The sequence below is a fragment of the Pygocentrus nattereri genome, chromosome 5 (assembly GCF_015220715.1).
Source record: "Pygocentrus nattereri isolate fPygNat1 chromosome 5, fPygNat1.pri, whole genome shotgun sequence".
NCBI classification, from domain to species: domain Eukaryota; kingdom Metazoa; phylum Chordata; class Actinopteri; order Characiformes; family Serrasalmidae; genus Pygocentrus; species Pygocentrus nattereri.
In genome coordinates, this window is record NC_051215.1 from 27,683,827 (window position 1) to 27,697,954 (window position 14,128).

General features: G+C 37.6%; 1 protein-coding gene across 2 annotated transcripts; it reads left to right on the forward strand.

The window, feature by feature from the left end:
- Nucleotides 1–1,167: 1,167 nt before the first annotated feature.
- Nucleotides 1,168–11,489, forward strand: phf10 (PHD finger protein 10). 2 transcript variants are annotated; one of them, XM_017690689.2, is made up of 12 exons: nucleotides 1,168–1,268; nucleotides 2,676–2,782; nucleotides 2,918–3,048; nucleotides 3,813–3,896; nucleotides 4,085–4,209; nucleotides 4,540–4,689; nucleotides 4,768–4,877; nucleotides 5,886–6,039; nucleotides 6,160–6,303; nucleotides 9,170–9,278; nucleotides 10,061–10,249; nucleotides 11,223–11,489. In XM_017690689.2, the coding sequence occupies exons 1-12, from the start codon at nucleotides 1,200–1,202 to the stop codon at nucleotides 11,306–11,308; spliced, it is 1,458 nt and encodes a 485-aa protein (XP_017546178.1). In that variant the 5' UTR covers nucleotides 1,168–1,199; the 3' UTR covers nucleotides 11,309–11,489. The 2 variants fall into 2 exon arrangements, with proteins under 2 accessions (XP_017546178.1, XP_017546179.1); XM_017690690.2 differs by having other exon boundaries at nucleotides 4,085–4,227; nucleotides 11,223–11,488.
- The last annotated feature ends 2,639 nt before the right edge of the window (nucleotides 11,490–14,128 follow it).

Consider the following 14,128-nt stretch of genomic DNA (forward strand, 5'->3'; position numbering starts at 1 on the left):
AGTTCATGATCATGAGTAAATGCCACCAAGTAAATGTTTCCATTTGCTTCTGCATAGTTGCAGGTACACAGTTAAAGCAGCAGGTGGTGCAACAGAACTCACACCACCCCACACCCCCCCTGGCCCCACTATCATCCCTGAATTTGTCTCCTCTAGAATAGCAATGGTTCTCATTCCTGTAGTCCCACTGCCCTTAACAATTTAGAGTTCCCCTTCTCCCGACACACCTGATCCAACCAATGAACTAATTAATAAGCTATGAACTGAGGTGAACTAATGTGTTAGAACAAGAAAACCACATGCTGGGCAGGGAACCACGTGCTGGGCAGTGCTACTCCAGGAACAGGACTGAGATCCACAGCAATACAGTCACTGCTCTCCTGTTTTTTCATTTGATTAAAGTGCAGATATAGGGGGAATAGGGTTGAACATGCATCAGTTGAGGCTTAAATCCAACACTTTAATAATTTGGCCATCTTTTTAAATGACATCAGATATCTTAAATTACATAAGTTGGACATAGGGCTCAGCAATTAATCAAATCATGATTTTTCAATCATGATTTTAGCTTACGATTATGAAAACAAGATGGTAGAGATAAAACTATTGTGCCACATACTGTTTCTCATTTTGCCTTGTATTGCAAATCTGGTGCCCCACTTTCCTTTTTTATTTGGTTTTCAGTTGAATTACGTTTCAAGATCGATCCAAATCCAATGCTAAAAATCCAATATTTTCAAAGTTCAATAAATGCTTGGTGTTTCCAAAGTCAGTGAGTAATGGAGTTGAATAAACGTGATCTCAAAAATGACCAACATTATTGTGATTATGATTTTTGCCATAATCTTACCTCGTTTAGTTTTGTAGGCTCCACCATTGGTGCTGGGTGATATGTTGTATATCATCATACTGCCACATTTTCAGCAAATTGTAGGCTTTATTGTATTAAGCCCATAAAATAGTGGCGTTCCTTTTGCCACATTTCTTTTTTTTATTCTATTTTGTTGACCTTACTCGTGGTACATCGATTTAATTAATCGATTAAAGCAAACTTAAATAGCATCTGACAGAAAAATGTCGTGATATCGTGATACTACCGAGTCACTCAGACAGTAAGGGCTGAAGACATGGACGGAACTATTTGTGTGTTCTCGGTTTCCAGTCGGACTGTAATTATTGTAATTGAGTGTTAACTTAAAATGGCAACTGTTTTATCGCCGAGACAATGTGACAGCAGTCCTGCAACGCCTGGAACCCAGTCTTTAAAGGTGTGTGCGAAAGCGTTAATGCATTATGCCGAAAAGTTTGCTGTTAATGTTTAAAAAAGACCGCTGCGGTCTAGTGAGAGGGCCCGGATGAGCGCGCGCACCTCGCCGCTTTCTTTGTATCTGCTAGTGGAGCTACGCTAAGCTAACGGCTGGAGAACCGTTCCAGGGTTAGGAGTGAATTGATTTAACTCTGTGTGTCAGCGGCGTATGTGGATACGAGATTAAAGCTGGCCGCTTTTCGCCAGCTTTTCTTCTTCGAAATTTTCGTTCCACCTTAAATGCTGCAGCGCTAAGGCGCCTGAATGTAGCTGCTGCAGCATTTAAGGTGGAACGAAAGATCCCCAGCTGGCGAATAAGGAACCAAACCTGGCTTCCTTGTGTGGTTTAGGATAAAAACACTGTCAAACTTGGTTTAAGATATTGACACAGAAGTATGCTGTCGTTTAATTTAACAAAGGCATATAATACATTATTTTCTATTATAGAGCAGCCACAACATTGCCACTGTAACGTGTAGCTGAAGTAGGAACCAAAACACACGAGAAGCTATACGTGTATAGTAGCTATAGTAATACGTTTTATATATATATATATATATATATATATATATATATATATATATATATAGAGGGCTGCTGTCAGAACAAAAGCTCCCCAACATGGTAACTTTACAGGAGAAGGAACATACTCAACTTTTAATGTAAGGCAATGGAACCAGACTTTTTTTTTTCAGGTTATTTTGGGTAATTTCTGTGGATCCGTTCATTACGAAATTTGCACACAATGTAAATAACTGCAGGCATTTTCAAATGTATGTGTATATATATGTATATATGTGTATATGTATATATGTATGTATGTATGTATGTGTGTGTGTGTGTGTGTGTGTGTGTGTGTGTGTGTGTGTATGTATATCATTACACTTTATAAATATTAATAGAATTTTTTTTACATAATTTGTACATAGGCTGTCCAAAGAAGATCGCTAGCTGTATATAATTTGTTTCGTTTGTTTGTTATTTATAACAGCTAAGCACCGTTCAAAAGTTTTGAATCACTTGCCATATTAACAGTATTTTAACATATGCAATGTGGAATTAAAGACTAACAACTATTCTTTAAAAGTGTACTGTACGTTTCAATTTACATTAATTTACTTTTCCTTGGTGTTATACAGCTTTCTACATCATCATATTAGAATCTACTGCTTTGTTCGTTATTATTCTGGACACATTACATGTCTTTTATTTACACTGTTAAGGACTAACATAACAATAATTTCCTGCCCTTGTCTATAATGTGTGTGTCTGTATTTATGCATGCAGACGAGGCATCTGGACACAAAAGATTTTCTCTTTTACCCTTTTTGCCAAGTATATTGGTTTGATTGTGGTTGTACTCTTTTAGGATGACATTGAAGAGAATTCCAGTGATGGCAGCCAAGCACCAAAGAGACGCCGAATGGGCTCAGGAGACAGTTCCAGGAGCTGCGACACGACCAGTCATGAACTTGGGTAGGCTTATATCCCATTAATCTAAATCAAATCTTTCTTGACGTGACAAATGCTTTATGCTATTATAACCTAACATAGTGTAGATTTAAATCAAACTTGCATTTTTAAATATTTGAATCTCGTGATTTGTTACAGACCAACGTACTTTCCTGCTGAAAATCTGACAGAGTACAAATGGCCCCCAGACGATACTGGAGAGTACTACATGTTACAAGAGCAAGTCAGCGAGTATTTAGGAGTTACTTCATTCAAGCGGAAATATCCTGGTATGACACCCATGATTACCGTGCACGTTTACTCTCTTCTGTGACAAATGGAATTAAAAATAGGCTATTTGCATTATCATTTGAATTGTTCTTTGGTTGATTCACGTACTGCTAGATACACAACCACTTACCTGTCAGAAACTTTTCTGTGGGTCCTTTGCTGTCAAATATGGGTTTTGCTTTGCTTTTAGGGTTTTGATATGCCAGCATACAAGCAGTCCTACCTGGGAGTTTTCTTGGTCCTCTAGATTTTTCCTTGACTTCCACAGCTCCCATTAACTGCCAGTTCTTAATGACAGTTTGGACATTGGAAATTTTATGTTTATTTTTTTAAGCACTTTATGTTTATAGCCTGTACATTCTTGTTATCAGCTGGCAATTCAGAATGACAGTTCTTGACCTGCGTAACCAGTCCCAATGAGTCAGTTAAGGCTGAAGTAGTTAATTAGGTTTTGACAGTTTACAACTGGAAGGATATCCAAACCTATGCACATGCCACAATTACTTTAATATGTTTCAAATATAAAGTAACTGTATATGTAAAGTTAATCAAATATAAAGTAAAATATGCGTTTACATTAACACACACATTGTAGAAAAATGTTATTTTAAATATAGTTTGCTGCAGAGGTTGTTTACTTATTTTCACGTCAAATATGTTGTTTGGTCTAAACTTTGTCATAGGACTACTGAGCACAGTATTTTGAATCCATAGGAACAACTAGGATGTGAGGTGTTGTGTCTTACTTTTTGGTTTTTCCTAGACTTGGAAAGAAGAGATCTCTCTCACAAGGAGAAACTTTACCTGCGGGAGCAAAATGTTATCACAGAGACACAGTGTACTTTAGGTGAGCTTTAATTAATCAAAACATTACACTACTCTTGCCCACAACTTTTTTGGTCTACCACCATTTAAAAGCAATTTACAGGTATAATTTAAGTGTTGCACATGTTAAAAGGTAATATGTTTATTAATTGAAAGATCAGTTCTAATATCTGGTACCTGCATTTGAATGTTTCCCTTTTTCTCCACCAGGACTTACTGCTTTGCGCAGTGATGAGGTCATTGATTTGATGATCAAGGAGTATCCAGTTAAACATGCAGAGTACTCTGTGATTCTTCAAGAGCGGGAGCGGCAAAGGATCACTAAAGAATATTCAGTAAGCACTCTGAGTGCTGTAAGTAACAGACATTCTTTGTGCATTTGGAAATGTAAAAACATGTCGAGTAACAAAGTAAGAATCAATTGAGGAAAAAGAAATGTGGAGATATATGACAAAATATGCTAATTTTAGTTGAACCACTTGAATTTGAGATTAGGCTACAAGTACACAGTTGGTTTAGCTTTAAATGGAGAAATGTATTTTAAACATTTCAGTTATTTGCTGTCATCCTTTTGATCGTGTAACCTCTTTAATATTGTGGTTCTTTGACAGGTAATCATAAATTATGCAAAGGATATGGTAATACATTTTATTTTCTTTCTTTAGCATATGCAGCAGCAAAATCCTCAGAGGGTTGAAGCCAGCAAAGTGCCAGAGTACATCAAGAAAGCTGCTAAAAAGGCAGCTGAGTTTAACAGTAATTTCAACAGAGAGCGCATGGAGGAAAGAAGAGCTTATTTTGATCTTCAAACGCATGTAAGACTATTTTTTAAATAGCTACTTTCTGTAAAATTTCTAGGACCTTTGCAGAGAACTTTTCTGTTTTCTCTGCAGATAATTCAGGTACCTCAAGGGAAATATAAAGTCCTGCCACCAGAAAGGACCAAGACAGGACCATATCCCGTTGCCCTCATCCCAGGCCAGTTCCAAGAATACTACAAAAGGTATGCTTAATTACCACATGGGTTATTCCACCAAGCCCCATTCAAGCAAAAAAATATTTTATTCTTGCAACCATACAATGTTACTTCTGGCGCTGCTGTGAGTAGCAGCCTTTCCAGTAGCTCTTGCTAAATTTCCTTCGGGATTTCATTTTTTAAGGTTTGCACCGTTAGGTTCTAAATTGTATCTTAAGTTGAACTGCTTGCAGAATGACTGGACAGAGCTAAAATATTAACTGAACTCTACATGTTTAATTTTCAATTTATGTGTATATACGCTCACTTTATTAGGTATAACCATTCAATTGCTTGTTAACACAAATAGCTAATCAGCCATTCACATGGCCGAAACTCAATGCATTTAGGCATGTAGAAGTGATCAAGATAACTTGCTGAAGTGCAGACCGAGCATCAGAATGGGGAAGAAAGGTGATTTAAGTGACTTTGAACGTGGAATGGTTGGTGGTGCCAGACAGGCTGGTTTGAGTATTACAGAAACTGCTGATCTACTGGGATTTTTCACACGCAACCATCTCTAGGGTTTACAGAGAACGGTCCAAAAAAGAGAAAATATCCAGTGAGCGGCAGTTGTGTGGACGAAAATGCCTTGTTGATGTGAGAGGTCAGAGGAGAATGGGCAGACTGGTTCCAGATGATAGAAAGGCAACAGTAACTCAAATAACCAAACAATCTCTGAGGAATGTTTCTAACACCTTGTTGAAAGTGTGCCATGAAGAATGAAGGCAGTTCTGAAGGCAAAAGAGGGTCAAACCTTTTACTGGCAAGGTGTGTGTGTGTGTGTGTGTGTGTGTGTGTGTGTGTGTGTGTGTGTGTGTGTATGGGTACTTCGATGCAAACTAATAGAGCTATTCTCATGTTATAGAAGGGTGTAATGAAACTTTGGCCCCGTCTATGGGCCCATGGCTCGTTAAGGGGTTAAGCCTGATCAGAGAATATAACAGTTGTTAGCGCAGACCATTGAGTGGGTTTCTTGATTGTTTATGCTTGTAGGTACTCTCCAAATGAGCTGCGCTACCTTCCCTTGAACACAGCACTGTATGAGCCCCCACTGGACCCTGAACTGCCAGCCCTGGACAGTGATGGGGATTCAGATGATGCTGAGGAGGGCAAAGGAGAAGACAGCAAGAAAAACAAAGGCTCCTCTGTAAGAGTTTAACTCCTGACTGCCTATCTGATGGCAGTATATGATACATTTTTATATGATTTTGAATATGATAAATACCAAGTTGAATTTCAGCTGATAGCTGTTATGTTTTCTGTATAGGACAGTTCATCCGGAAACACCTCAGATGGAGACAGCCAGGACAGCGGGGTCCAATCCAAAGGCAAGAATAAGGATCGGGCAGGCACCCAGAGCAAGGACGCCACTCCTCGCCCCCTCCAACACAAATCTGTCCCTGGGTACAAGGTAGAAGAGAAAAGCCCCTGATATGTTTTTTTTCTTCCCCTTTCCCCCTATTTTGACCTCTCGGTTTTTCCAGCACTTTCACCAGAGAAACCCTCTTTTCATCTGACTTGATCCTACTCATCCACAATCAACACACACACAGTATGTGCACACAGATCTAGAGGTTACAGCTCTCTGCTGGGACTGCACTCATCAGCTGAACTTTTTCTTTTTTTTGGTGGTCCTTGCCACTCAGCCCTCCTGAGGGTTCAAGTTTTTAACAGTTTTGGAGCAATAACTTTTTTGCGTGGCACTGCCATTACTTTAAGGCTTTATTGCTGAGTTGCACACTTTTTCTTATTTATCCTTACCATATGAACATTACAAAGATAAAAAAAAAAAATACCTCTTGACTGCCAGGCTGTCAGATAAATAAAAGGCAAGTGTGCAGATATGGCTGCTGATTTATAGATCTAGAATACGGAACCATTGAAAGTAAGTTATGTATTTGAACAGGTTCTTGGTTCTTGAAATGGAATTCCACCCAAAAATAAAATTCCTTATATATTGCCGCAGTTGCTTGTCACTGATATGTTATTGATACCGTATCACTGACATTCAGCTTGAAATGACGTTCGTGTCTGTGTATTACTCTGTTTTTAGACTTGTTGGATAACATGTTATCATACTGGTTAAACAAATCCCGGAGCTAAGCTTCTGTTTCGGAAGGTGTGTAGCAGTTGAAAGCACCCAGAATATTAGTTGCAAGCAATTAAGAGTGATGTACATTTATATTTGGGTAGAATTCACCTTTAGTCCAGTAACCTGTTCTAGTATGCAGTTGCTAAACTAAATTGCAAAAACTGTTGTTTTGCTATGAAACACTTGTCAAGCAGAATGCCAGTGATTTTTGAGCTTTTTGAGCAGTTGGCATTTCATGTTTGACGGATGTTTTGGTTGCCCATAGATAAGTTCTTTGTTTTTATTCTTCTTGTCAATGCACTTTGATGGATCAACAAAAGATATACCTTCACAAACAGTCTAAGAGAACACTATTTTAATAAGTAGACTACAACACTAGTTTTTTTTCTTTTGGCAAAAAGAACTTCTGCTATCATAGAAAATTATACTTTACATATTGCAATAAAGATTATAATTCAGTAGGTAATTTATCAGTTTATCAAGACTGTTTTACATGAGTAAACATTCTTTTCTAAAGTGTGGTTTTATGTAGAAGCCTTTCTTGTTCTAAAAATAGATAGATCTTTTTTTTTTTTGCACTGTATAGGAGTGTCCCTTATTAAGTCCATTACGTTTTGATTTTACTGTATCTACCTCTAAAAGTAAACCATAGTTTATAACACTATACTTGAAACTTGCATTCTTTTTGGAAATCTTGTTTCACCCAGAATATTTTGCATATTTATGTACTTAAGTACTTAACTGTATTGTATTTAGTACTTAAGTACTAAATGAATGTTCCAAATTTTTATTTTATTCATGCACGACAGCGTCACATTATCTTATAAATGGATACAAGTGGGAATATTCTTGAAATTTTAAATTGCATAAACTTTTCTGTTTGTTAATGAGTCAAATTTTGGCAGAAATTTGGATATTTTATAGACGCACCACCAAAATCTGCAGTTTGCCATAATACAATTGATATTTTGACATTTGAGAATTTGTGGCATGCTCTTGAAGTAGATTAGCTAATTAGTATTTGCATTTTAACCTTAATTGTTGCACATATTAAACTGTTACATTTGTTTTTGTTTAGAACACAGTAGGTACAGCTTCTGTTGATCCTTTTCCTGTACAGGGTGTTGAGTTATTCTTCATCCTGTATATAATTGCTTGTGTCTTGTTAAATGTGTTGTCATAGTGTAACTACAATGTTCTTTGCATATATATTGTTGCCCCTTTTTTAAATGCAATTGTAAACAGCATTAATTCAGTTAGAACTCTGACTGTGACAAAATGAAGGCTTATCATCTCATTTACTTAACTGTGAGCTTTACTAACGTCTATAATTTGTCTGACCCGCAGATTGCCACCCTCTCTTTCCATTTGCTGTTTGTTTCAAAAAAAAAAAAAAAAAAATGCTATCACCTTCTCTTTTGAGCGGTTTTATAGTAGGGCCTTTTGACATGTTAGTATTTAGAGGAAATATCACAGTTAAGAATTTGAATAAAACGGTTTTAAAGAAAGTAGATTGCAGACCTATTTTATTTATTAGTGTGAGCACTAAATGAAAATATTGTGCCTGTTTTCAGGTTGTGTTTCATACCATGTGCTCCTAAAGCTTGGAATATGAACAGTGTTTTCTTCTACTTGTGTTTGCTGATGGTTGTTTTATCACTTACCTATGTGAGAAGTTGTGTAGAATTTTGCAGATATTGCTAAAAAGGATGATTAAGTGACTGCATGAGCAATTTAGCAGGTTTAGTCTGTTTGGGAAAACTTGAAAAATCACATCACACTGTTTTAATAATTAATCTTCACTGAAAACTACTTCAAGCATCAGTGGAGTTTTGATTGTGATATAAAAAGTGATTATTTTCAGGATTTTTACAGTCGTGTTTATGCTTTAGTTGTAATGAATAGTTGTGATTCTATGTAAAAGTACTTTATATAAGCATTTGTGGGAAATTGAAAACTTACAAACTGCTGCTAATCCTGACTGAAATGTGCTTTTAAAAAGTGCTTAAATCTGGTCTATAGGGTGATATTTTGTTGTTGCTTGCGGTTCTGTACGTTACTTCATTTAGACCTGTTCATTGAATTATAATTGAGACTAAAATATCAGTTTGTGAGCACACAGGCTTATGGGTGTTGTAGGCCCTTTGGTTGCCATGGCTTTTATAGCATTGCTTTGCCCTTGCAGCCTAAGGTCATTCCCAATGCTATATGTGGCATATGCCAGAAGGGTAAGGAGTCCAACAAGAAGGGCAAACCAGAGGCACTCATCCACTGCTCCCAATGTCATAATAGCGGTAAGTAAACGTCTCCAAAAACTACCAATATCTAAATTTGTCCTGCAGAGGGCGGCTGTGTATTACATCTACATTAGGTGGTGCTCTCGGGGTTTTTCAAGACTTCTCCTGAAGGTGGTGCTAGAGCACATTTTCTAACCAGTGACTACACAGTTTGCTAATAGTTAGTGTTCATGGTTTTTTCCATGTTTTTTTTATGAAGTCCTCTAATTTTTCATAGTAAACAAGAAATGTGAACTGAGTCTTAGTGGCTTAGTGGATTATTTCCAGTAGAAATTTTCATAGTGAGAGATATACATTTAAATAAAATTGAGGTTAAAGAGCTTTGCAATTTGGCTACCTCACTAACTCGACTACTAGCTTTGGTAGCTTCTTGTAAACATTTTTGCACTTTCTAACTCTTCTATTCCAATAATCTTCAATAAAATACACAATAAATACATCATAAATGTGACCATAGGTGAGCATTAAGGTATTATTTGTTGATCTCGGTCAACACATTGAATATAATGTCACATTGAAATAGTAAACATGATTTACATACAAAATAAATTGATGTTAAAAGCTTTGTGATTTGGCTACATCACTAACTCGTCTACTAGCTTTGGTACCACAAACTCTTGTAAACATTTTTGCACCTTCCTCCTCTAATTCTAATTATCTTCAATAAAATGCACAGCAAATTGTACGTAGTCATTCTCACTTACAGCTCTGGAAGTGAAGCTCCTGGTTTATGCTGTTCTGAGTCCACATTGTTGAGAGAGGCACATCTGTGTGTGCAGGTCATCCATCCTGCTTGGATATGAGTGCCGAGCTGGTGGTGCTGATAAAGACCTACCCATGGCAGTGTATGGAGTGCAAGACGTGCACCGTTTGTGAGCAGCCGCACCATGAGGAGGAGATGATGTTCTGTGACAAGTGTGATCGTGGCTTCCACACATTCTGCGTAGGCATGGACTCCATTCCGCTGGGTACGCTCTCTTCCAATGGTAGAGCTGAATGACTTGGGGAAAGATATTTAATTGCAATTTTTCTTCATTATTTTTTTGGCTGGGAAGATTAGAATATGCACTTTTTCTGGCCTGAATGCTGAACATTTAATGTGCCAGTCTACCAGCTAGTTGTGGTTGTGATATCTCAGCACATGGATGTTTGGTTGCCTCTGATTGGTTCATACATTTCAGTCATTCAAAGTGCTTTACAAATGTTAAAATACCTTTTATTCAATTTTTTTTTTTTCGTAAAAGTCCAGAGCAGCTTACAATTTGATCAGTTTACACAGGTAAGCAAAGGTAGTGTTAGGAGTCTTGCACCAAGGACTCTTTTTGGTATAGTGTAGGGTGCTCACCCAGATGGTGGATTGAACCCCAGTCTACAGAAGGCAGGGGTGTTACCCACTACAGCATACCAATCTACATTTTAAAAGTAACAAAGTAATGAAAATAGAATAGAAGAATGAATAGAAAGAAAAACATGATTAAAACAATTGATTTTAAAAGAGAAGAAGCATTCAAATTAAAAATCAAATGAAATATAAGTAACATTGTTGATAATGTAAGCTATAGTTAGTGATTGTGCATCGGATGCCATAGCAACCATGTAACACCGATGTAACCACCAGAGATACCATAGCAACTACTGGGGATACCATAACCGCCACCTAGAAACATCCTACCATATTAACCATCAGGTAACAGCGTTGCTTTTAGCGCAATCTCTGTTAGTTTTTCTTATTAAAATTGCAGCTGGTGGGATTTGAAATTGCACACTTTCAGATTGCAAGTTTGATATAAAAGTAGTCTTTCAGCCCTAGGAACTGGTCATCTGCCAACTGACGTTTTCTCCCATTGAGTGCTCTGTTGTATAAGTAATGGCCTCATGTTGTGTGTCCTTGTCGGGTTGCTTGTTGCCTGAAGCTAATTGCGCTGTGTTGTTTTGTTACAGGCTGCTGGGTTTGTGATTGCTGCAACAATGATTCCTCCTCACCTAAGAAAAAATGGACAGCAAAAACACCCAAAAAATCCAAATAAGTTTCCAACTGACGTCAGTCAGCTCTGCTGTTTGTGTGACAATTTTGATAATGATTTCTATTTTTAATTGCTTTTTATTAATTGAAGGTCTAGACATGCAATCAACCAATGTTGTTGTACTTTGTAGTTTGTCCTGTACAGCTGTTAACCTATACTTGATGGTGATTTGTTTTTTTTATTTTTACTTTGTAAAATAAAGCACAAAATGCCACCTTTTTGTATTTCTTGAAGTTGTTCTTAACTTTGGCTGCATTCTGTGGTCAAAACTGCTACTCTGTTATTCTGCCAGTTGTGAAGCATGATGCCTTTTCGCAGTGCCATATAACAGACGCCACGGGGTGGGTCAGAAGAATACAGAAGGTAACAAAACTCCACCACCTGATAGCCATGCGTGCGCTACACTGGCCACACTAGAGTGCTCCTTAGAAAAGCTACGCTTGTCTACACCCATTCTAAGGGCTTCAGCTTCCCATTCAGCAGGTGGTGTTTGTCCTCAGCCAAGTCAACGGCGACGTCCATACGCACACCTGTCTATGTTGTGTAATATGAGATGTTCGTCTACAGCTAATTTTTGAGAGCTTGCCTTTGGAGAGAAAAGAAATGGGAGTGCACACAGATGAAACCAGTGGGAGCACACATGCTTTGTTTATTATTATTTTTATTAGTGTTTTTTTTTTCCTGCCATTTCTTATGTTTTATATGATAATGGTGTCCACTAGGTGGAGACCAAGCACCTATCTAATCAGGGTTCTCAATGTTCTCTACTTCTAGGCAAAGCAGGATCACATGTAAAACGTTTCCTTTCTTTACATCTCTTAATGATGTACATTGCATCACTTTGTCCACACTTGCAGACTTTAACACCTCAGTGTATCACCAGATCTGCCCAGTTAGAGACTGTCTTTAAGTGGGTACAGAAATGTATGTACGATGCCTCCAAAACATTTTATCCAACATTTTAACAGCCAAGACATTTTCATGTGAAGTCTAACAAAGGCTTTTAATAGATCTGAGTTTTAAATGGTACGTTACAGAAGTAACAATATATTACTCAAGAACTGTAGTGCAGATGCTAGTAGCATTGCTGTTACCACACAGACTCATATAGTCAGCATGGGCATGCTATAATTGCATTTTCAAGGTTATGATCAAAGGGGAATTCCACTGAATTTTGAAAATTTTATAATATAATGGTTAAGATGTAACAGCCATTGAGAGCAGTTTAATGTAAAATGCTGAATTCTAGTTTGGGTGGTGGTGATGGGAACCAGACATCTAAAGATTTCAATGCCTCTAAAAGCTCCCTCACAGAATGTTATTGAAATGTTATATGCAATAGTTTTGAGATACTTTTGGTTTTTAACCACTTTTTTTTCAGTCCATTCATGGTGGAGAGTTACATGCAGCTGTAAGGCAAAAATACTCTCTAAATAAACCTTTTTTAGGTTTACCATCATCACAATTCCATATAAAAACTGGTTGATTTGGATAGTAAATAAAACAGCTATATTTGTGTTGCAGATATCTGGTTCCTGTCACCACCACTGTAAAGAAATCTTGAGCCAGTGCGTTTCTCTGCTGTGAGCCATTGTACATCAGACCAAACAGAATTACTCTGAATGATGGATGACTTATGCAGAAATGTTGAAATATAGTATTGCCCTTTCAGTACTTCAGAAGCAGATGTGGATAGAGTAGCCTAAGCCCATACTCATGTAAAAGTATTGTTCCTTCTGTGACATAAGTAATAAGAATAAAAATATCTTTCTACAAATGTTGGAGGAGTTAAACAACTGCAGTGGACCCTCTTAGTAGATCTATCTGCATAGGAACTAAAATTGTTAGGGCCTGTGTCTTCTTTTTGGATCCTGGATCTTGGTCTAAAAGTCAGTGGTATGACCTCTTACAAAGCAGTACAGATGCCATCACTAACAAACATTGAAAAACAAATTAGTGAGTAAATGTTGAAGGCTAAAAAGTAACAAGGGAATTAATGTTCCCATAGGAAATACAACCCATTAAAATTTAGTTTGAGTCCAGAAAACAGTAAATGTAACTAGTTACTGTCCACATCTGTTTAAAGATCTTTTAATCATTTTGAAAGAAAGCCATGGGGTGCTGGGATTGATTACATCCAATGTAGTTTTTTAATCAACAGACTATAGGAGAGTTGTTTTAAGCATGTCATCAACTCCTCCTGCCCCTTCCTGTGGTATCAGTCCTTGACCAGTGTCCAGAGAAGTGAGTGAGAGGTGTACGGCTGCATTGTATATCAATTATTCATCAGTTAAGCTCGTGGTCTATGAAAGCCCATTACAAGGTTGAATTGAAAGGTTTCCCTTTTCGCTGCTTGTCAAGTGGAGGATTGTATAACAGTAGACACCCAGCTACTACCCCCCCCCCCTTCTGTTTTCATGCTGTTAAAACTGTGGCAGCAGACAGCATTTAGGCAATGATGGAGCTCATGCATATTTGAGCAGCGGGCTCTAAGCTCGGGCACCTGCCTCACACCTGTTGCTGCAGCACAATGACAATTCCCCAGCCTCCCCGCTAACGACATGGTAATGGTGCTTGCTCTGTGTGCCGAAGCACATTTCATCACTGTTCCAAATGAGCTTTAGATGAGTTTTGAATGGTTAACCACAGATGTAGTTGACATTTGGTGTCCCAAGTCAGATTCTTTAGTTTTGTACTTGAGCTACTAGGCTAATTTAAAGCCACACTATGTAGGTTTTTGGGGATTTGGAGACCCCTCTGGTGGAAATATGTAATTGCACACAATGTGGAAAAGAACGTTTTGTATTGTCATTTGTTCTTCAG